The 24,154-nt window shown below is 38.7% G+C and overlaps 1 protein-coding gene across 1 annotated transcript; it reads right to left on the reverse strand.

The window, feature by feature from the left end:
* Nucleotides 1-8,419: 8,419 nt before the first annotated feature.
* Nucleotides 8,420-20,023, reverse strand: LOC148009142 (large ribosomal subunit protein bL9c-like). The gene is made up of 7 exons (XM_087673766.1): nt 19,842-20,023; nt 15,447-15,524; nt 15,220-15,347; nt 11,000-11,045; nt 9,771-9,868; nt 9,615-9,662; nt 8,420-8,851 (listed from the first exon to the last, which is right to left on the reverse strand). The coding sequence occupies exons 1-7, from the start codon at nt 19,944-19,946 to the stop codon at nt 8,731-8,733; spliced, it is 624 nt and encodes a 207-aa protein (XP_087529892.1). The 5' UTR covers nt 19,947-20,023; the 3' UTR covers nt 8,420-8,730.
* Nucleotides 20,024-24,154: the final 4,131 nt, after the last annotated feature.

Raw genomic sequence — 24,154 nt, forward strand, 5'->3', positions numbered from 1 at the left:
CTTCTTCCTTCTTTCTCTTATACTCTCTCCATTTATATATGTGCTCTTCTGTGGCCTTTTCCTCTTTCTCATGTTGTCTTGTATCATTTACATGCGTAACATCTTCAACCTTCAAACTAGGATCATTTTTTTCTTTCTATATGGAGGCGCGTTTAAAATATTGAAAGCCTTCACATCAGAAAGAGGGACTAGCTCAAGGATCTTTGAAATCCTGTATCTCAATATCCTAAGAATTATCATGTATTCATCCATAAGCGTAAGCCTATGTGAATGAACAGCACAGATATAAGAATCTTGGAAAAACTCAATCAAAAAATCTTATGTAGCCTCCTGATGAATACAATTGAGAGTTGCCCTAGTCCATCTAAAACTGTGTAGACCATGGTTGTCACAAATTTCTCTAAAAAGACAGCTTTGGGATTGCATTATTCAGATCCTTCATTGCACTTCTAATCTCCTTAAGGCACCTCACATGTTATGAGAACCTTCTTCTTGGCTTTGATTTCCTTGTAAGCTTGGAAGGCTTGGAGGACTGATGGTTCTTTGAAGCAAGACCTCTAGGATCAACTTTCTACTTTCCTGCAGTGGCCTTAGTTCTAGCCATCTGAAACATCCAAATCGCTTACAGGGCATTTTCAAGACCTCAAACTCCCTTAATGGAGGCCTCGATGGCTTTTTGTAGTACCCTACCATCCAAGAGAGATGATCTTACCTACATCCCCTACTCGTAGAGGATTAAAGTTGATTTCAACTGGGAGATGCATGGTATGTATGAGTTCCTATGATCTACAATGTGAATGCCGTGTCTCCTGAAGAATGCTTAACCTTCATTGAAAGGGACCTCTGCCCCATCAATAGCAGGCTTCCTTAGAGAATTCTCCTCTTGCCCACATCTGACTTTCATTACCACCTATAATTATATCTTCCTTTTGTGAATACTAATAAAACAAATGCCTACTGTAGAGAAAGAGTAGTTACCACTCCTCTTTTTTTATATTAATGCAGGAATAGATAGTTGTGCAATGATTCGTCTCATGAGATGAGAGCCACCCTCTTGTCAACATTTTGTGTGAGTCTATTAGAGGATATGAGTGACAATAGGTTCACTGGGTGCAACCACCTGTTTTTGTCATCTACACCCCTCAATGTAAGAGTTAACTTGAAGGGCTATATGCAAAGTAGGGCCTTCCTAAGAAAATCCCTTAAGCCTTTCCGCAACTTGGTCCCTGCCCATGAACGGGATGCCACTTAATGTGTCCCTTGTAAAAAGAAAATTAAAAAGAAAAAAAGAAGAGAAAAAAAAAAGAAATAGAATAGAATAGAATAGAAAGAAGTGGAAAAGAAAAGGAAACAAAAATGAAATCCATCCATTTGTACTCTGAGCGTCACAATCACCGCACCTAGGGACCACCCTAGCCATCCCTTACTTCATGACTTAGGGCACATCAAGGGTAGGACATTTTGATAGACCTATCTCCCTAAGTCACTCATAACACCTTCCTTTACACAAATTGAATCCTTAAGTGTGGGACAATACATTGGGCTTGTCTATGGTTCTTGACCCATCTCATAATTCCACTATCACTTGCATAGTGCACTGCACGATAAGGTAGACAAACCCCCTAGGAAGTGCGCTTTTTTTATTTTCAAGTACATTATTGTGCAACAGCGGTGCGGAAAGCCAACAACTATGTAGACCTTCTTCAACCAACCATCTATCTTCTACATCAGCAACCTTCAAAACTTGCTTTACAGAGTGTCCCCAACATGACCTACCTCTCCAAAGGCCCCAAGAACCATTCCACACCAGCCCTCAACATTTCAATCCATACTATCAAGTACCATGGGACTGGCACTTAGCTATAGAAGGGGGATAATATTAACCCTTGGAAAATGAAGATGAAAAATTTTGAAAAATTGAAAGTGAAAGACAATCCTTAAGCAAGAGGAAGACAAAGGTCAAAAGCGCACTCAGAAAAATCTAAAGACATGAAGCGTAGGAAAAATTCTAAATGTAAAAGGAAACGCACAAGAATAAGTGCACCTTAATATTTTAGCAAGAAGAGTGTCACGCACATTGTAATTTATTTTATAAAAGAGTGTTGGGCTCTCTCCCATGCAAGTTGTAAAGAATGACAGCCACGGCTAAGGCCAATGCTAATAGGAATGAGGAGGAAAAGAGTGGAGGAATGGATAAAGGCCGCACCGAAAAGGGGATGCCGCCCAAGGAGGAAATAGGGTATGTAGAAAAGTCAAAAAGTGAATGGAGAAGCTCACTCTTGGTGTATGGCCAAACTTTCTCTCTTCTTGCTTCTTGCTCTTGCTTCATTCTTGTGTATGAGAGAGGAAGAGAGGAAGTGTGGAGAGGGAGAGTGTGTATATGAGAGAGTGAGGGTGTGTGTATAAGAGAGTGTGAGAGAGAAAGAGTGTATGTATGAGAGAGTGTGAGAGTGTGAGAGGGTGTGTGTGTGAGTGTGAGAGAGAAAGAGTGTATGTATGAGAGAGTGAGGGACCATGGAGAAGCTCTTCATATTCTTCTTCTTCTCTTATCCTTTCTCGCGCATATGCCTATGAAGGTCAAAGGTTGAAGCTTAGAGATGGAGCTTGTTTGAAAGCACATCTTGGATTGTGAAGCTATCGGCAGATGTGTGGAAGGAGATAACTTGATTAGATTCAAAGATAATCTTACTACGTTTGTGTGTGTGAGAGTGCATATGACTATAGAAGAGGTAGCCATAGCTCTCGGCTTGAAATGCTTGAAGCAATAAGCAATCTATGGGTCTTGGCAGTGTGCCTGCGATAGTGGCGACAATCACGCTGTCAAAAAGGCACCTTTTCTACGTTCGTTGTGATGCCAGCCTTCTACATGCTCAATGTCAAGCTTTATTGCATCTTACTGCTATGCCCTGAGTAGAGAAAGAGGTCTCTAGAAGAAAGCACGGCAAAATATATTCTCCTTTGGCCACGCCAACTCCTCCAAGGTCTATAGGTCCAATTTGGCTATGGAGGTTGAGAGGTTCAAGTGAGGAAATGACATGCTCATGTGCACTTAGTGGGAGATAAAGTTGAAGGAAGCTTTTTGGCTCTAATACCATGTTAAAATATCAAAGTGAGAGTATGAGAAGGTGTCATAAGAGGGAGAGAGAGCTCAAGTACAAGAAGAAGTTATTGCTTAATGAGTTGTTCACAAGTACAATCGGTACACTCTCTCTACATTTGAGAGTAACCTCTAGGTTGTTTAAATAGTCTCTAGATGGCTAAGGTTAGGGTTTCCCCCTACCCTCTAGTCCATTCACACCCATCTACCTTTATCCACCCTTGCATACATAGGGTTCGCATGCCTACTATCTCTCAACACCTCCAACATAGAAGAGATCATAATGTCCAACATATATTCCAACATATGTTTCTTGAAAGACAAGTACAATACCTTCAAGCATTTGGCGAACTTAGAGAAAATTGTTGAAGATTTCACAATCTTCATATACTACTCATATAAGTCCAGGATGTACAATGAGAAGAGAGTTATAAAGAAAAGGCTCCAAAGACTCCCTGAAGGTTGAGAGAAAACATTGCAATGTTCATTTCACAAAAACATCTATAAGCTATTTGAATTATACTTTGGGTTTTGGGGCTACTCGGCTTCTTAAGAAGAGTGAATTGACCCAACAAAGCTTCGTCAAAGACTTTTGCCACCTACAAGAGAATAATGGATATTGAGAATGCCAATATGGATACTAAAAAGGTCATGCCCATTGAGAAGGAGGAGGCTTTGTGAAATGAGCTTGACATTGTCAACTTAAAAATTAGTCATGTGTTTGGAGACTCAAAGAAGAATTTATATCGAACATATGGGCAAGGAGGTGGAGAGAAAGGTCATTGTGGAGGAACCTAAGCAAGTTCTATTGATTTATGGTTAAAACATAGGGTTGCAAATAACATAATCATGAAAATGTGAGCTTTACTTTTCTTGTCTCTTACCATTTCCTCAAGTGCTTGAATAGAACATTCTCAATTACACATTTGTTAATTTTTTAATAGGCATTACTTTTTGATGATGATGATGGCTTCCAAGCCCATTTTGATGGCACAACAAGACCACATTTATGCAGGATTCCACCCTTACATATTACCTCCCAAGCTCAATCCAAACATTGTGAATATTTACTATGCAAAGTATTCTAAGGAGACTGCAATATTAATATTTGTTCTCAAGACTTTGTCTAAGTATTTAGGGTATTTCCATGCACTTGCAAGTAGAGACAAAGTCATATTGATTGAAAAGTATATTGCAATTAAGTATTTTGGCTATGCTCCAAGTCACAAAATCTCAAGAAGTGGATACTTCTTATGCTACAATGCTTATGCATTGGCAACTAATCCCCTAAAGAACCCCCAATTGCAAGGCTGCAAGAGGCAAAGATACCTTCTACAGAACAAGATGAGCACATTCTTGCTCGAATAGAAAGAAAAAGTTGGGGAAGTAGAAAGCAGCAAAAGAAGATGACTTGACATTTGAGCATTGTAAAAGAATGAAATCGTATGTGTTATACAACCTTGAATGTCAATATAAAATGTTACTTGAGTAACCTCTCTACAAATAATGTGAATAGAATCACATACCTTGTACAAAGTTATTATACTAATGAGAAGCTCTATCTTGAGTAAGATTTAGGTCAAGTGTGGTTTCTTCAATTTGTTGTGTTATACAAAGATGAGTCTCCCCTTTGTATTCTTTAGAGTCATGTTATAAGTGCATGCCATTACAACCTACACACTCTTAAGATCCACCCATACCTTGTTGAAAACATCATATTGAAAAACTAACATATTCTTTTTCCTTTGTATTATAAAAGGCACTGTATCTTTAATGTGCTCATAATCACCTAGAAGCTTTATGATTACCAAGTTTTGCTTTTTAATTTCTTACACAAGCATGTATGGTCTAGGAAGAACAAAAGCACTAGATAATGTTAGCGAAGGTTCTTCACCACCACCTTGTTAATTGCTCTATATCCTTATCTACTTATTGAAGCATTGTCACATGCTTCCAAAACTTGCTATGGTTCAACTATACTTTAAAATTCTTTGCTTAGCTCTTTCCACATATCTTTGCGTAAAGAGCTTGATGTCGAATCCCTTAGCAAATCGATAATGTCCTCTCTATTTTGGCATATTATTTCTTCCTAAAATGAAAATTCTTGAAGTCAATACTTGTTATATTCTTTTTCATCCTTCTCTTGAAGCCCTTACCCTTTAATGCTAAATTGTCAAGGCTTTTAAGTTGCCTTTGTCTAGACCTAAAACCAACTGAAGTCAAAGAGGTCTTCAATTTGGTCACTTGATCCTTTCGTGATTTGTTATCCTCCTTGAACATTTCCACTTCCTCCTTTATTGTTTTGAACTCTATGTCTACTTCAACCAATCTACTCACTTATTTTCTATACTTGGTCTCCTAAGAAAAATGGTTATGATAAAGCAATCGTCTCATATTGTAAACTTCACTTACATAATGAGTCTACAAACAATTACAATATCCCAACAAGCCATCATTTCCATCTCAAATAAACTTGATTCAATCAAGAAGACTCCAAAATTTGGATAGTTAACCTATTAAAAGATCTATTAGGTACAACCCTCCATTTACCCCCATATTAATATTCCTCTTACCTTCATCCCTCAACCTTTTAGCTTCAACTTAATCGATAAAAACCTTCTAGTTCTTTCCTCTCCATATGGAATATTCTTCTTCTATTAGGTATAGCCCTCCATGTATCCATAGATCAATATTCTTATTACCTTCATCTCTCAACCTTCTACCTTAACTTGATCAATAAGAACCTTCTAGTTCTTTTCTCTCCATATGAAATATTCTTCTTCCATATATATATCTCTTCTCTTTCATTGGAGATTCATCTATATGTTCAAAGGCATAGTTATGAGTGACTTCTTACACTATTGCAAATACAAATACAAATAAAAATCACTTTAACATTCCAATTACCTCTTCTCCAATCCAATTTGCACGCCAAGCTTTTCCCGATAGAGCATACAAATATATAAAAGTCACAAGAGCAATAGTAATAAATAAGACAAAAGCTACTTTTTGATTCCTAACCATTAACATTATAATTACCTTCATAACTTTATTGCTTCTTTTCATCCAATTGACATAGCAAGCCTCTTCCAATAGAGTAAATACATAAAAAGAGCAAAAATAGTAGTAAGAAGAAAAGAAAACAAAGAGAAAGGCCTATAATAATATTAATGACTTTTAAAACCATAAGAATCTTCACATTCCAATTACCTTCTCAATCTTCTTGTTTATTCCAATCAAATTGGTACAACTTGCTTCTTCAAATAGGACATGTGAATACATAAAGAGAATAAGATTTCAAAAACCCTTAACAAAGGGAATTTAAATGATACATTAAGCTTCTTCCAATGACATAAACAAACACAGCTAAAGAGAACTAGAGAATGAAAAAAAGAAAACAAAAAACAAAACAACAAAAGTTATTAAACCTAGAAAAGTGACAATATTGAAAATAGAGTTCAAAAATAAAACATGTCTAGAATATGAAAACAAGCTTTTAGAGGTTGTAATCAAATTTCTTGAGAAATAAGACATTATTTTCAAGGCTTTATAAATATTTAAAAATGAGGTGATTGTGCATGAAAGTAAAGAAAGAGAAAGTTGCATCATTATCTAATGCTAATTTGACCCTAAAATTGGAGGAAAATCAAAAATTGATAAGGTGTCATTTTCTTATCTAGTTAGGATGTGATTAAGATTAATCCATATCCTACAAGGCACATTTGGCTTCAAATTTGATCCGTATGCAATCGCACTAAAATCTAATGCTAAGTCAATCAAGAAAATGTCATACCCATGAACCCTTATTACACTCATCATAGTTTGGAAAAACATGATTCATTTATGAGATAAAGCATATAAACTAATGTCACCTATTCTTGTCATACACGATAAGAAGTGAATACAACCACCAAAAGAGACTCGTACCCACTATTTATACTTACCACGTGATTAAGGGTCAATCCATATCCTACATGGCACATTTGGCCTCAAATTTGATCCTCATACAATCACACTAAAATCTAATGCTAAGTCAATTAAGAAAAAGTCATACCTTAAAACCCTTATTACACTCATCATAGTTTGAAATTACATGATTCATTTATGAGATAGAGCATATAAACTAATCTCACCTATTCTTGTGATACACAATAAGAAGTGAATACAACAACCAAAAGAGACTAGTACCCACTACTTATACTAACCACATGATTGAATGAGTTACAAGCAATGAAGCTTACACCTTCCTTGATGGATTTTTAGGATATAATCAAGCGTAAGTTCATCCAAATGATAGGCACAGAATAGCCTTTACCACAAAATGCAAAGTGTCTACCACACGTGCATATTGATACATCTAAGATTGCAATTGGAGGGGTGTTGAGCCAACCTCGTGCGCATAACATGGACTTTCTTGTCAATCTTACAAGTAAACAACTCATCAATATAAAAATGGCATAACATGGAGTTTCCTATGAGTTTCACAAGCAAACAACTCACTAATGCAAAAATGAACTATTCAACTATGGAAAATGAAGGATTGGAAATGGTGTATCTTGTTAAAGAGTTTCAAATTTATTTTCTAGCTATGCCATTCACGCCTTCATGGATCATGAAGCATTATTCTATATGGCAAATAAACCTTACATCATAAGAAAAAAAGATCCTAGCTTCTACTACTACTGGAATGTAATTTCTCAGTGGTTGTGTGAAGGGAAAGCAACATTAAATGGCCAATCACATTTCATGAGTAACAAGTGGAGAAAAAGCAATGGATGTCAATGGCAACCTCTTTAACACATTCAAATTTCGATAAGCAGCTTAAACTCTGCAAGGCTGATCTAGCACCATATTAGGCTAATGATATCATCCACATCTTAGGAAATGGGTTGCCCAAATGACTGATTAAAAAGGAGTGACTCACCTATCTTCTAATTAAGACCTGGCCCTAGAAAGATTTTGAATTCCTAACTCTTGTCCCAATTTGAGAGCACAACTAATATGCTCATATATGTCTAGATCTAGCAATTCTAGAAGAGAACTTCATTATATCTTTACATTGATTTTTGGAAAGCGAATTTTTGCTGAACACAAACTATCTTTTATTCGCTGTGATTAAGGTTCAAAACCATCCAGATATGTATAAGCTGGCCCAATCATGGATGATTATTGGGTGGAGATAAGTTACAGATCCTCTAATTGGACCTCAATAAAGTATACAACAGGGAACAAGCTCATCAGTTTACATGGCACCCATTGCGATTTTATGTTTTGGGAACTGCCCTGGTTATGTTAGGAGGATAGAAAACTCACACTTGCAGGTCTACAAAACTTTAAATACTTCCTCATATAATGAAAGATGTCTGGGGAGAAACGTGTGTCCGGTTTATACAAGAGTTGGGTTTTGTTTGCAACTGTCAACAATTTTGGTGACCATCGTGACCAAAATGTGTGATATGGAAGGGATGTGGAATTTGAAATATGCACCAAAGCTTTCAGAAGGAACTACAAAATAGGGTACAGCTCAGCTGACCAGACTCAAATGTTGGCGGCACCACTTTACATTATCCTTGTGTATGGACTGTGTACACTCCAGAAGACTATTTGCATGGACAAGCAACTCTTGTGCAACCTCAATTTGGTATGACATTCAATCGCACCTGAGCAGTCACTTCTGGGTGCAACTTTATCTCAGCAACGTACTCACCGATTTCACGGACCTCGGGGAGAGTAATATCTCGTTTATCAATCACCCTGTATCAAGTAGAACATTCAGTCAGCACCATTAAAACAAGGTGGCCTCAAATATTGGACCACCTCAATAACACTCACAATCCAGGCAGAGTTTCACTCACATTCAAGTGAGCATACAAGTCCACAATCACAAATCAGTTCAGTTATATCCCTTGTATATGATGGTGTGCAAAAAGCTATAACTAAAATTGCACATCCAACTGTGGGTGGATTGGTCTAGAAGTATGTTTGCATAAGAACTTACGATTGAATAAGTTTTTCCTTATGCACACATCAGGAAAACATGTGCAAGCATGCTAAATTAGTCTATGTATGGAAGTTACTAGAGCAGTCTACTAAAGTAGAATCTAGACTGTGTGCAGGCATGTAGTGGTCCTCATACTTACTACAGCAGTCTACTAAAGTAGAGTCTAGACTGTGTGCAGGCATGTAGTGGTCCTCATACTTACTAAGCAGTCTACTTACAGTACTGTCTAGACTATGTGCAGTGGTCCTGATACTTACCTGGAACCACTACAATGAAACAATCAGCTTGCATCAGTATTGCCTATTTCTGTCACCTTGTCAAATATAATTTTATGTGCATTTCTAATCTATGAGGTACCACTTCAAACACCATCTGTTATTTCATGGCATAAAGCCTATGTCTGGAAATTACAACTAATATACACCCCATATGTACATCTGGATGCAGATTTGTCCCCCAAAAAAAAAACTTACCAACAGACTCATGATGACAGATAGTGAAGTACTCTTGACTTACTTTGAGGTTTGTGCTTTTATGATATCAGCTAGATCTTGTGTTGTCACCCTGCTCAAACAACGAAAACCATGAAATATAATGATTTGCAACATTCAAGAAAACGAGTTTAAGTTGAGCAAAGCTTAAAATCACACTTTTAGACAGGAAGAAGCTTACTGTCCAAAAATTTGTTTTCCCTTGCCAACCTTTCGCCTGCAGCTAAACCCGCCTATGGTTTTAAACATCAGAGCATCAGCCTCTGCTGCTTCTTTGATCTGCATAATCCAATTAAGAACCATTACATAATAGTGTTCTGTTATTTTAGTTACAGTTGGAAGATCATCACCCAACTTTTTGCATTACATTTGGGGGTTCAAATATATAGAAATCTGCAGTGAAGAAGGGCCTGAAGACGAATCAGGAGGCAAACAATGAGGCATAACTTTACACCCATGTGCACTTACACCTCTGTGAAAAACAAACATGAGTTACTATGAGATTTATTGATTGAGAATACTTTCTGGAAGTGTTATACTAAGCATGTAAAATCGTGCACAAGTCTAGTAACTCATGCATAGACAAGCCAAGCATGGGTTCAGAGAACATGCAGTCATGCACAATGGCACCTTCATGAGCACATTCATATGAAACACCCAGACACATGACCACATGCTGAAAACCCACTGCTGCTCTTCCCAGCATTGAATATACTATAATCCATCCGCTACAATACACAGTGCACCGAAGAAAACAGCGCACTTGTACGAGAGTGTACTCTAGCAACATTCAACAATTCATTTAGAAATTTTCAACCAGACCAGATTTCAACAATCCTAGTGCACCAATTGCAATCCACAAGACTTTTGGAAGCAGGCAGCCAATATCAGCTACTAATCAACTGTAGCTAATGCATGGCATCAGATGATGTCATCAATAACTGCTCCTCCTGTCACAAGAACCTTCCATGGATGTTATGAACAAACGTCATTAAATATGACTTCCATTAACACCACCTTGACCAGACAGTAATAGCAGCTGTCGTGAGGCACAAATAATCAAGTTGCAGTCAGTTATTGACTTACTGTGATGCAATTATGAGTTGCTCTGTGATATACATGGAAAAACTGAACACTTTGTATATATTCTACAGCAGGCATTTCTCAGTGAAGACATTGCCAAGACAATCTAACCAGATCTAATCTCATTTGTAAATATATTTGTGCTACAGCTAATCATGGGCAGTCCATTAAAACAACAATTTTTTTCAAAATACTTGCTTTGCGACATGAAAATTGCCCACAAGTCTTGACCAACCCAAGATTGCATAGGCATACAAAAGGGGACTCATTGTCAAATCAGTAGGGTGAAAATTCAACTACTAGAACATGGAGATAACAGAGGCATACCCTTCTCTTCTCAGCTTCCTTTCTTTCTTCTTCAAGTCTAATCTCTCTGGAGAAAACAAAGAGAAAGCAAACTCAAGACATGACCAGGCTTTTCTTATCAGAGAAAAGCTCTTATTCGCCTCCTCTTAAAAATGCACCCCAAAAAAAGTAGCAAAACAACTCTGCTTGACAGGACCACTTACAATCGCCAAAACAAATGACAAAATGATTCCTTTATACGAGAACCCACACATCTCTGATTTAGTAACATCCCAATGAGTCTTTCACTGGCTACAAAATGAACGAATGGGAATTCCATGCAAGAAACTTTACGTAGTTTTTGAAACATCGCACAGTGCAGAAGCAGTCAACAGCAAAATAGAGCCAGTTGTAGGAGTAAACAATATTTAATGTCAGGTATGTTCAAGAAAAGTATATTGGGCTTGCCATTCTGGACCTCAAAGACAAAAAAAAACAGTGAAATTCAATTTTAGAAAGATTTTGGGTCCTTTTCTTGCACTGCTTTGATTCTACAGACTCATCAATCGTCAAGAATCAAAACTTGTACCAACTCTAGATACCTAACAGTCACTTCGACTGCTGATCATGATGGCAAATAGGAGAGAAACACACCTGTGACCTAAATGCTTACAGGCCCACAGAGATGGCTGTATTAATCTTGCAATCTTCACAATCACGAGTGTCTTGGCAACAACCCTCTCAATCTCAGTTGTCTTCACAATGATCCTCACAATCTCATCAGTCTTCATGATAGTCCTTGTGGTATCAGTTATTCTCCCGATCCAAATGTTCCTACCAAACATAGCAGTCTGGCACCTTTGATCCTTCAAAATCTACAAGTGTGAGTGTGCAGAGTGGAGGCGAAAAAGGAACACAAAGAGAGACGAAGAATGCAGATGGAGGAAACAACACTTAATCTGACTGCAATGCAGGACAGCTGAATACACGACTCTCTAGTCCTAGAGAGGGGAGGTGAGGGTGTGGTGAGATGGGGTAGGTGAACCTCATCTATACAAGTGCACGGAATCCAGAGAGAAACTTCCCTAATGCATCGACTGCAGTCTGGCACATTTTAAAATCCTTGTACTAGGATTGACATCCAGGTTCATGATGGGTTGTTTTTTGACAAAGAGCGGGATTGGCTCCTAGTCGGAGCTCACATGAGAGGGACACTTTGGCAATTTGGCCAATGGCAAACAATCCATGTTCATATATGCTTAGAGGCATTGATTGCAAGATGGTCACATAAGCTACTACAACACATTGTCGATAGACATAGAGAGCTACTATGATTCTTCTCTATTTTCAAGAGTTGGTATAATCGACATCGACATCACATTCTCTCCAAGGCACCTTGGGTGGTGGCTTGATCACCCATTGCTTGGGTATCTATGATCCTGTTCTAGTGGTCTTGTGAGAGTGCGCAATGGAAAGGAAAGTGAACATGGAGAGGAGATAAAGAGAGAACACAAGTGAGAAAGAAAGAAAAAAAGAAAGAAAGATCTATCAACCTCTCTAGAAGGCCAAAATGGCATATGAGACCATAACTAATACAAATGGCTTCATCATCTCTCATCAGAGAGAAGGAACAATGTGACTGCAATGGCTGAAGATACAAGGTTGCAACAATCAGTCCCAATACGCAACTATACACATCAGTGTAGGCGTGCTGCCAGACGGTAGCAAAGGAATGAGAGAATGAGGAGGGCTAGCTGATCACAAAGGATCAATGATGGATAATTGGAGAGAGAGGGCAAGCCGCCTATATATAGGCAAATTGGGGCCATAACTAGTAATAGATTATCCAAGCCCAAAATATGGGCACCCAAGACAACCAAAAGTGCCCAAAAAAAAATGCACTAATGTGCCCTCCATCTAAAATGCCCAAAGCACATAAAATTACAAATAAAGACAACATCAAAGCTCCTACAATCCTCATCTAACTCAAACTGAGGCTCACAGTGATGACCATACAAGACACACGACTGCTAACACCCCCTCTCAAATCCTAGATGTGGTGGAAGGCCAAAGGAGATGTAGTTCCGAGGGTGGTAGGAAGAGTGCCAATGCCGATGAAGTCCATTGATGAAGAATTCTAGCCAAGGAGCAAGACCCCCTCTCCATATAAAAATCCGATCGAATAGAAGGCCACCAAAAGCCAATGAAAGCAAAGAGGCCTCGAATGGATCACTCCTAAAATCCCCAATCTAGGATGGGTAAGCCAACTTCGAAGCCTCTAACCTAACTATGAGATGATAGCAAGGAACAATTTAAGGCACCATAAGCTGCATAGAAACAACAAGGACCAAGGACCAAGTGGCAGGGGATGGTGGCTCAATGACAAAGGAAAGAGGTCACCGCATAAAAGAAACTCCTCGTAACCATGGGAATCCCCCTCTGAAACACAAAGGCCCAGGAAATCCACAACCACATCTCAGCGCCATTGGCCTGCTGTTTGCTGCCCATCCTTCATCACCAGCACCAGCCTTACACCACCATTGACATCATCTACTATCTAGCGATCTATTTGCTGCTGCTGACAACATCATATCAGCCTAGTGTCATCATCAACCTGCTGTCATGCCATCCTACTGCATTTCAGCTAGTGACACCCCAACACTGTCCAGACAGCCTCCTGACAGCTGCATTTTTCTGCCCAACACCTCCAGCTGTTGGTTGACTGCATTCAAACTGTTGCCACTGCTGTTTCAGCCATCATCTACACTAGGGGACTATTGCATTTTGCTAATTTCCTCCAGTCCTCACTCTCAATGACCTCCCTTCACATTCAGCATCCAGTTACAGTGGCTTGCTGCATTCAGGATCTGTTCTGGAGGACACAGTCCTTCCCCATCCTCAGCCCACTCCTAGACACACTAGCTGCTGGGCAGCCTTCTGCTCCTTCAGCACTCCATTGTAACATACTTGGTTTGGCAATTGAGTTAGCATTCATTCATTCTCTCCTCTTTCTCTGAGCACACTCCGTGGTCATGCATTTGTTGTACACTATATTTTCTCTGCAAAACTTAGGGTTCTCTCACAGCATTGGTATCTTTTCCCTCACCAAAGTTTGTTGCACACACTGCATTTCCTCTGCAAAACCCAGTGTCCTCTCACAGCATTCATATATTCTTCCTCATCAAAGTTCTTACAATCATATTTGCACTTTTGTGCCTAGCATCTCTGTTGTATTGCCTTTTTGTTTTCATCCCTAACAGTCAACAAGTTGGCATTTTAGACGTAGATTCAAGTACATCCTTGAAGAACAGCAGATGATGTGCAATTGCACTACAGTGAAGCTACTAGAATTTGGAGCATTTGTTACAAGTATGAGTACCTTGCTTTATTGAGAAGTAGAGCGTAGTCTAAATATGGATGATGGTCTCCAATCAAACATTATAGGTGACACCACAACCTCAAACATTGTATTGTCTATTCCCTACATCCTTGCAGAACAGCAGATGATGTGCAATTGCTCTGTAGTGAAGCTACTAGAATTTGGAGCATTTGTTACAAGTATGAGTACCTTGCTTTATTAAGAAGTAAAGCGTAGTCTAAATATGGATGATGATCTCAAATCAAACATTATAGGTGACACCACAACCTCAAACATTGTATTGTCTATTCCCACTGCTTGCAGTTTTATTTGTCAACATGGTGCTGATCTTCACCCCATACATCAAAGTGAATTGTCACTTCCCCTTTGCAACCAGCCAAAGGCTAAAGTATATTGACAAAACCTCATGGTCTCTCAACTGCCTATGGTTATCACCCTCCTCATTTTTGCACTGGATCAATAAGGTTGATCAGCGATAGGCTTGCTATCAGGAACTAGTTGGACAGCATCATCTACACCTTCTAGTGGGTGGCAATCCCACTGGCAAATAAATAAGAAATCACAAAAGAAAACTCAGCCTGTACCTCCTGCCATGGACCACATTTGTCAGATTATTGTATGACAGATGTGTTTCCTACTTAAGTACTTAAATTCTTTTTAAACTAGAACTCTCAAACTTCTAAGTACAACAAAACACCAAGTGAAACCATAAATGATAGTAAGAGCTTTCAAATAGCCATACACAAGCTCACTTGTAGTCTTACTAAACTCTCCCCAAGATAAGCATACAAAAGAACCCCTAAGTCTGATCGGACACCACTATATGGCAATAGGATTAAATAAACATTGTTTTACACAATTCTGTTAAGCTTTCGCCACTCACTTTAGATACTCCGGAGTTGCAATCCTAGCTTTGCCGTAAGGAAAAAGATAGTTTCGGTAATATCCAAGCTTCACTTTCACAAGCTGCCCTGTTTTTCCAAGCAGCGGAACATCCTGGCTCAAAACAACCTACAAATCACAAAAGGCAAGTAGAATCAGATGCTCATATCAATCAGGGCAATGGGTTGTGGCTTGATAACCATTCTGGCAATCTACAAAAGCACTCACCTGTCGCCTTTTTTGAACCTTTTTCTGTGCAAAAATTTCCAGGTTTCTGCATTTGTTAGAAGAATTGTCGAACTTAGGCTGCAGATAATGCACACAGTATTAGAGTTCTCCAGATGAAACGCAGGTTCAGCTTTCATGTAATCTGCACAGTCGATAATCTAGTACAAACTTTGAGAGTTTTAAGCTTCTCATCAAAGAGACTCATTGTGAATACACTCCTAGCACACAAATAATTTTAAATGCTTGAAGGCAAGTATGGAAAAACAGCAGAAGCTTCTTTACCATGTAGATGCAGACTACAGAGAAAAAACTCTTGATCTGATAATTAAATATGAAAGCCTGGTCTCAACATAAATAACAAATCCCTCCTGATTTTAGGCAATCACTGTAAGATATTGCCTCATGTATAACAAATACAAAGAGCATCTCAGAGCAATCAGCCCATTTAGACATTGAAAGAAACTGACATCCTGTAGTAACACTGGTCCAGTTGAGCTGCAGTTGGTTGCAACAAAAGGAATGCCAAAGACAAAAAATGACAGGTTGAACCTACCAAGAACAACAGAACAGAAAGTAAAACATGGAAGAAAAACCAAAGGTTTTGTGACATGATGTGAAAATCCACAATTAACCAACTGAAACTCAGCACTATAAAGAAATACAATGGTCAATCTCTTTACACAAAAAGTTACAATGGTCCATGTGGATACATATGCCAATCCTAGCACTTGATCTTGTGATACATAAGTGACTAACTTTCAGTTGCTTGTAATAGCCAAATAGGGATGATAACTGTTGTTTTTTCCAAAAAGGATGATAGCTGGTTCTTTTTATGGGACTCTTGCTTCCAATCTGTACTTGCCCTGTTAATTATATCCTAATGCCAAAAACAAATAACAAAAACAAAACAAAAAAAAAGTAACAACTATGTAGACTGAAAGACCCAAATTCAAAAGCCTACTGCTGCCAATGCTCCTGCAACTCTCAACATAGCATCAATTGTATGCAAAGCCAGTTTACAAATGGAAATAACAGCCTTCACATTGCTACAAATTTTCACACAAACATCTGGCATAACAGCAACCATCTAGCCATATGGTTAGACATCATCCATTCCATGCAAAATCAGTGAAAATAGTCGCAAATAAATTCAGACAGGATGAGGGAGCATGAAAAAAAAGTGTAAAAAGTAGCTACCTATTGGAGCAGTTAGCTGCCCTTTCTATGTCCAGTTCTGCATAGGAACTTTCTAGCCTTTCAAAAGAGTTTTTCTTGCTTCCTAAGCATACATGAAATGGAGGGCTTAAAAAGGTGCTAACATTGAATCTTTACGCTTCCGCTATAAAGAAGACAAAAGTTGAACAATTTTGGTGTCTGAGCATGCTTCAACTGATTTGCAGCATCTCTTTTCTTCAGGAAATCAACAATGTACAGACCAAAAAAAGAAAGAAAGAAAGTTAAAACAACACTATGCACCATAGAGACATGAAACTTGAAGAATATATGTGCATAGCAACAAAGTGGAAAGCCACACAAGGCTACGAGAAGAAACCCTGATGACCACCATTCTTGGACCCAAATGGGATGTGGGCCTAGCATTAAAAGCATGGACAACCAATTGGTTGCCCCAAAATACCAACACAAGAAACACAAGCTCTAGGCACTTTCACATCCCTCAAACTCTTGTGGGCTCACTAATTAGATAGCTTGTTAAATCAATGGTGTAGCTCATGTGCATCATGTAACTAGATGAAGGAGCTCTAAAGCAAAGGGCTGACATCCCAAAAGCAACACCACAATAGATGGCCAAAGAAGACCTCCAACAATAGATGATAATGGACATAGTTGTCAAGGGTTTCAAAAATAGGACGTATGAAATGGGTTTCAAAGGTTCCATACAAGTTTTACAAAAAACAAAGACATGTTTCATTCAAATTAAATATTATTGGGATTTTCTAAGTACAATACACTATTAAGTTCAACAGCAAAACACACATTGAACATAATTTTTTATTGTACACAAAATGCAACCAAACATCCATGATTCAGCAGACCAACAACTTCCATGCACCATATTCCACCATGCATCATCCATGACCAACAATAACCTTAAATGCAGCTCAATAAAAGATGATAGCACTACAAAGTGCAATCAATGTCAACAATGCAATTACAATCCATGTCTCTATGAGACATCAACACAAACTCATTTCACATGACAACTACTACCTACTAATAAACATGTTCAAATGAAAATCAATCTAAAACCCCAACTCTTGAACCCTACACAAGATTCAAAAGCCAAGCCTCATGAGCATCCAAAACCTCACTACATCCACCTCATCTACATAGTCACTATCATCAGCCTCATCCTCATTGCTAGTGCCACTCCCAAACGACTTGAAAATTTTTTGGAATTTTTTTCATTTTAAATTCAAGTGTTCCATACCTTTTAGAAAGGTCTAAACTTTTCTCATGTTCCTACATGTATGAAATGCGTTTCTTGGTAACTATGGGGGTGGAGTTGCCACTTCTAACATCAGTAGCATGAAATGTATTGGCAAAGAGGGATCATGCAAAGGTAGAGCAAAGATTGCACATAGGTAGCTAAAGAAGTCAAAAAGTGTGGAACTCCACAAAAAAGACACCCCATATAAATACAAAGAAACATCTCAAGGCTGTAGAGAATGATTCTCTCACAATCTTAAACACAAACAAGCCAAAGAGGCTAATTGAAAACTCCTCCTTGTGACCCTACCACAAAGGACGATCAACCCAAGTGTTTGTGTGGGGAAGACCTCAAACTTTCACAAATATGCAATATAAATGGTATACCTACAAAGATTTAGAGTTAATGCACGAGCTTGGCAAACTTGTTTCAAAACCACAAAGGCAATCAAGAATGCAAAGAGAGAGAAAGGGCAAGGAAAGTGATCATGAGAATACTCCTTACTTAAGTATTTTTTGTTGTATGGGGTATACATCTACCTATACATTCCATAATTGCACGGTCCTCTGAGTCTATTACAAGCATTATGATCTCAAGGATTTCAGTTGTAATGTTTTTGTACATGTTTTCTTCAATCTTATGTCTTAATGTTGCAAACCTAGTTCTATTGATACAACAGCAAAACAACAAGGGTCTACCAAGATCTTTAAACTAGCCATAGCATACAACTAGGGATAACTTTATGAAAGTTATCCCAAGTAAAGAGAAATTCTAAGCCACATAACAGATACAATGCTTGAAGCATTTGGCATTGAAAGGAAAAGGGTATCCCGTTTTAGCAAACATCTCTCGGTTTAGACTAGTCTAGCCTCAATCTATGAGGGGAGCTATGATAGAGAAGAACATGTCATTGTGTGTAGTGTACACCTAGGAAGGACCCATGAGTGAACAGATGTCTTCAGCATTAATATGTCCGAATTGCATACCTACTGAACTTTTTCAAAGTCCAATCAAACGTTGCTGGAAATTATGACAAGTCCAAGGAAGCAAGCATCATGCACACCAAATACAAAACTCCTTTACTTTGATAAGTCTGCAATAAGTATAAGACTAATGGCAAATCTTTCTCAGACAGCTTGAGTGGAGCTGAAAACACAAGCAAGTCATCCAACAATAGGAAGTCACAGACCCAATTGTGCCTTTGAATATTCATGTACCATCAAACCCACTGTGATAGGTAAGTCAAAAGGGCATCACTACAGAATCACTATACCAAAGGTTGTCATGGACACCAAGTGGTGATGCTCTGTGATTTCAGATTCAAGGTGCATTCTTCGAGATCAAGTCCCAAGCTGTTGACTATTTAGAAACTGACACAGCAATGCTCTCAAACCATCAAATGTCCCTCTGCAGCTCTTCATTTAAAGAGCACAGTTGAGGGGCAAATAGAAGTTTCAAAGAACCAAAAGCCGGTCCATACTTGAACCAAGAAAATGTCCATACGATGCAGAACATCACACAACAATTTTTTAAAAAATAATAGAGGATGTAAACATCACTAGAATGTGCCTCCAAAAGGATCCTATCAACTGAAGGAATCCTTCCATTGGCCCGACCTCTCTCTCCACTACTGCCACACCTATACGCTAGTTCCAAAGCATGGACCACAACCCCGCACCACAGTACTACTCTATAGCAAACATCGACGTGAAATAAGAAGGTATAAAATGTAATCTAGCGATATATTTCTGGTAATCGAGACCAAGTCGACAGACAAGTCTCATGATTCTTTCTATTCTTCTTCGTGTGCTTAGTGCTACCAGTTCAACAAATAAGTAATCTATATCGTTAAGAACATCAAAAGACTGCACCTTTCAAGCGGATGAAAAGAGAAATGATTTTGGACATTTGTCTGCATATTCATGAAAACGGCAGGGGAAACTCACAGAAAAGGTTTTCGGAAGAAGCGTCGATCCCTGCAAGGCGGCCGACGATGAGAGACAGGAAGCAGAGGAAGACGAGGCCGCGAGAGGAGAAGACAAGCCCGCCATGGCCACCCTCTCTTTCTGTGCCTTGGTCTTTTGATGGATAAGGTGTTCTGGTTTTGGTATCGGTATAGAATTTAGACGTGTGCATTTACATAAGTCCTAAGAAACAAGACATTAGTATCACATCCTAAGAAACTAGCCATCACTATCCTTGTACTAAGTGGTTGGACCAATATAAGAGACACCATCTAATGTTAAGGACATCCCTTTGCCACCATAACTATGATAATATTACATCTCCCTGTAGCCCTCCTTACATTGGGACTCGAGGCCTCCTCTAATACCATCCATCTATGTGTAGTCGTTTGCTACAAGCCTAACCTTTATAAGTACTAATTGATCTACCCAAGTTTGCTACAAGTATGACCTTATAAGTACTAATTGATCTATCCATAGCTGTTTGTTACAAGCCTGACCTAATAAATACTAATTGATCTGCCCAAGTTATGCTTTGCTTAGTGATCATTTTTGCCTTTTTTTTTCCAAACTAGCAGATTGGTTGCATTGTTAGATGTGTAGGAGTGCATAAATTGTTGCTTTTTTACAAATCTCATCTTGAAAATTTCCTTTTGTAACACCTCAACAAGAAACTCAAATCTCAACCTAGAAATCGACAATACCTTGAGGTCAATATTTTAATCTCCAAATCTTGAAGGGAAACACCTCCAATCTCTTTGCCTTTGACATCTTGGGTTGGGCATCATGCATTGTATAGAGTACTTGAAGACCTCAAAAACATGACAATGCATATCCTTAAATGAGTTGGATGAATCTTACATTAAGATCTAAGTGAATTTTTATCCCAAGATTGATTATAGAGTGACATGAGTGCACTACATCTACCAAATTATGTGTGGGTTGTAGAGTGTTCATAATGCTATATTTACTAATTGTTGAAGTGTTTCAATTATAAATTCATTGCTTATCATCACCTGATATTGAAATTTTAACTTGCATCGGTGGATGACCTAAGAAGTATCCAAATTGTACTCTGAACATAAGGCAACTACCCCATCATACGTGGTAGTGTAGGTTCACTCTCAAGGGCCATCTTGCCACTAAGTTAAAGAAACTACCAAAGGGTCTTAAAAACCTTCCAATAGTAATTGATTCAACATGTAAGAGCCCAATAATAATCACTTCAATGTGTAAGAGCCTCTACATTCTCCTTTATGTTGTGCTACAAAGCATGAGCATAACAATGTTGGTTATGAGCATAATGCATGTTGGTTTTGTGCATGACTCAGTAAATGTTGTGAAAGATACAAAGTGGGTATTTATGTGCAATGCAATTATGACCTTTCTTTACACCATTCGTGCATGACTAGTATAGATTCAAATGTATGGTGCGTTGATAGTGGTGGTATTCAGCATATTACCTCTTTATAAAGTTTGTTCACTTCTTGTGAGCCAGCCTCTAAGTGTAGTACTATCACATGTGTAATAACTCCTCTTGTCTTGTTAAAGTAGTTGGCAAATTTTATTTGACTACCGTTAATAGTTGTACTTTTACACTTACATATGCTTTGTATATACTAGAGATCAAGAAGAATTCTATCAATATTTGCATTTGCCAAGATTGGTATGATTACAAAGTTGTGAAGTATTTTTTTGCTTCAAGAAGTTTGTTAGCACGGATGAAAATTTGTTAGGATGTAAGTGAGCACTCTCTATTTTGATCAAGGAGGGGGAGTATATATCTAAAGAATTTAATTCATATTTGATGGAGTGTGGATAAAAAATCAATGCATAATGCCATATATTCCACAATAAACTGGTGTAGCTAAGAGAAAGAACATAGCTCTAATGGAGATGGTGTGATGCATGATTAAGACTCAAGCTTTGTCACATAGTTTCTACCTTGAGGTTGTTTTATGTGCCTCTTATGTACTTAAAAGTATGTACTTAAAAGGTGTCCCACTAAGGCATTGCAATCTATCACTCCACATGAGGCTTCCTATGGCAAAACGTCATCTATTGCTCAGTTATCTATTTTTTATTCCTTACTAATGCTTTACTACTGGTGCAATAATGCAAGAAATTGGATGATAAGACTAAGAAATGCATTTTTGGAATGTACATTAATGAAAGTAAGGGTTATACGTTATGGCATTTACAAAAGAAGCATATTTCGATCAGTCGTGATATTGCCTTTATAAAAGATGTTGTTTAGCCTTTACTTTCATATACAAAAGAGACAAATGTATGCTCATAGGATATCTATGACACTTTGTTACATTTTTCCAATGGTACATAATCACATGTAGCACTCAATGAGGTAGTTTTTCATCTTACATATATTTTTCATGATACCACAAATTAGTCTATATTTCTGATGCAGATGTGAATGATGCACTAAGATTAAGTAGTCCAGAACTATGCCAAAATGGCTGGTGCAAATAGTTAGTTGGATGCACTATTGACTAATTGTACTCATTCAAGCTCTTGCAATGCCTCTTATATACCAAATTGTTATGCATTGGTTGTTTCTAGTCTATGCAATGAGGATGAGCTTGTGTCTTTTGAAGAGGCATAAAATTCAGAAAATTGGATGGTTACAAATTTGAGTATGATACTATCATCAAACATAGTACTTGTGTAACATGTCCATGTGTTCCCTTCAGGACACATCTTAGCAGTCCATCGGAAAGAAAGTCTAGAAAGCTCCGCCCGGCACTCCCATGGAATGTTACGAGGTTTGCGATCTAGGACTTTCTGCGTCTGCCACGTAGCAGAAGTATTCTGGCCGTTCCCACTTAGGACCGACCTGAATCAGGGTTTCCCCTAATGGTCATTTCCTAAACGGCAACTAGCGTCGAACCTCAGCGAACTACTTTACGCAAAAACGCCAGGGCCAAAGCGGATTCACGCTGCACTTGGTTCAAGGAGAATGGGAAACGAGAGGGATGCAAGGCTCGACCTCTCTGCCCATAAGGCATAGTCCCATTCCATTCCCCCAAAATAGCATTAATCGAGATTTTTGTTGTTACTTAACTCCAGGTCAACGCCCTTACTGTTCATTTCCTTATAGAAGAACTCCTTGCTGTCCATTACAATTGAGAAAAGTTCCTGGCCAACCGGGACCACCCATCCGTAGAACAAACCCATGGCCACATCCACCGCACTTTCCTCAAGGTTGCTTTAGTTGTCTAATTACCTACCACATTTAGTTGGACAGGCATCAAGCAACTTCCTTAATTAGCCTGTTAGACATTGGTTCCTTCACATAATCTTAGCACTTGACATAGAAAAACAGTGTCAAACAAGTTCCTTTTCAACAAGTTATCATATTTATCTTTGGAATATATTCATAAAGTCCAGCCTGTAGGCTTATCCATAATCTACCCGAAGGCAATCCATAATCCGCCCGAAGGTTATCCAGCAATCCACAGGGATCACTAATCCAAGATTTCGCCCATAGACTAGTATGCGGGCCTCGAGATCCAATCCCAAGTCACATTGGCCTCTTGTGCAGGGCCCGGAAGGCGAGGGATTTACGGCCAGAGCCCCCCCTGGCACCCAAGCATCCTCCTGCTCCAAGTAGTGCCCAACAGAGAGACCTCATGCGGCGGGTTCGGTCCACGTTCTCGGTGCGGCTAACAACCCCCTTGGTTAGGGTCAGGCAGACAATCGGGGGTAACTAAGGCTGCCTCTCCCTTCAGACCTTCAACCTGAAGCATTAAATATCTTTCCATCCTTTAGTTCCTTGAGCAAACAATGCAAATAGTGCTTTCTAATCTATTACAAGCACAATCAATTCTAGTGGTCGTTATTTGGCCAACTGCTAAGGAGTGAATCCTTCTCTCCGAATGCATCCAGCATTCGATCTGGGATCAACTGCAACTTGGCAAGATCCCCAAGGGTTTGTCTGTTCTCCCTTTTGTCCTTGGGTTAGGGTTGTACTTTATTAACTCAACTCAACCAATACCTTAGGTTTTATTAACAGTAAATCATGGCGACAATGTCGCTCCAAATTATTGATTGGTCCTTTGCTTCCAAGCAAATACCTAATTCCCTTATCTTGGCAACTTTTCCCCCCAAGAAAGGTGCTGTAGCAGGACAGCTACTCATCCTCTTGCAAGTTAAACTTGCGCAAGAATTTGCCAATCTCATTCCAAAGAATTGGCAACTCTCTTGTGATCAAACCACAAGATCATGCGACGTTGCAACTTGTTGCACAAGTGTCGCATCTATTCCATGGGATCATTTCA

The sequence above is a fragment of the Lygodium microphyllum genome, unplaced genomic scaffold (genome assembly GCF_053477565.2).
Source record: "Lygodium microphyllum isolate KBCC unplaced genomic scaffold, Lygodium_microphyllum_v1.1.10 scaffold_37, whole genome shotgun sequence".
In the NCBI taxonomy this organism is placed as follows: Eukaryota; Viridiplantae; Streptophyta; class Polypodiopsida; order Schizaeales; family Lygodiaceae; genus Lygodium; species Lygodium microphyllum.

Coding starts and splice junctions, on each gene's coding strand:
- LOC148009142 (XM_087673766.1), bottom strand. CDS start 19,946: ATGGCGGGCTTGTCTTCTCCTCTCGCGGCCTCGTCTTCCTCTGCTTCC. Junction 9,869..10,999: donor AGGAAGCTGAGAAGAGAAGG/GTATGCCTCTGT, acceptor TGGATTATGCAG/ATCAAAGAAGCAGCAGAGGC. Junction 9,663..9,770: donor GGAAAACAAATTTTTGGACA/GTAAGCTTCTTC, acceptor TTGTTTGAGCAG/GGTGACAACACAAGATCTAG.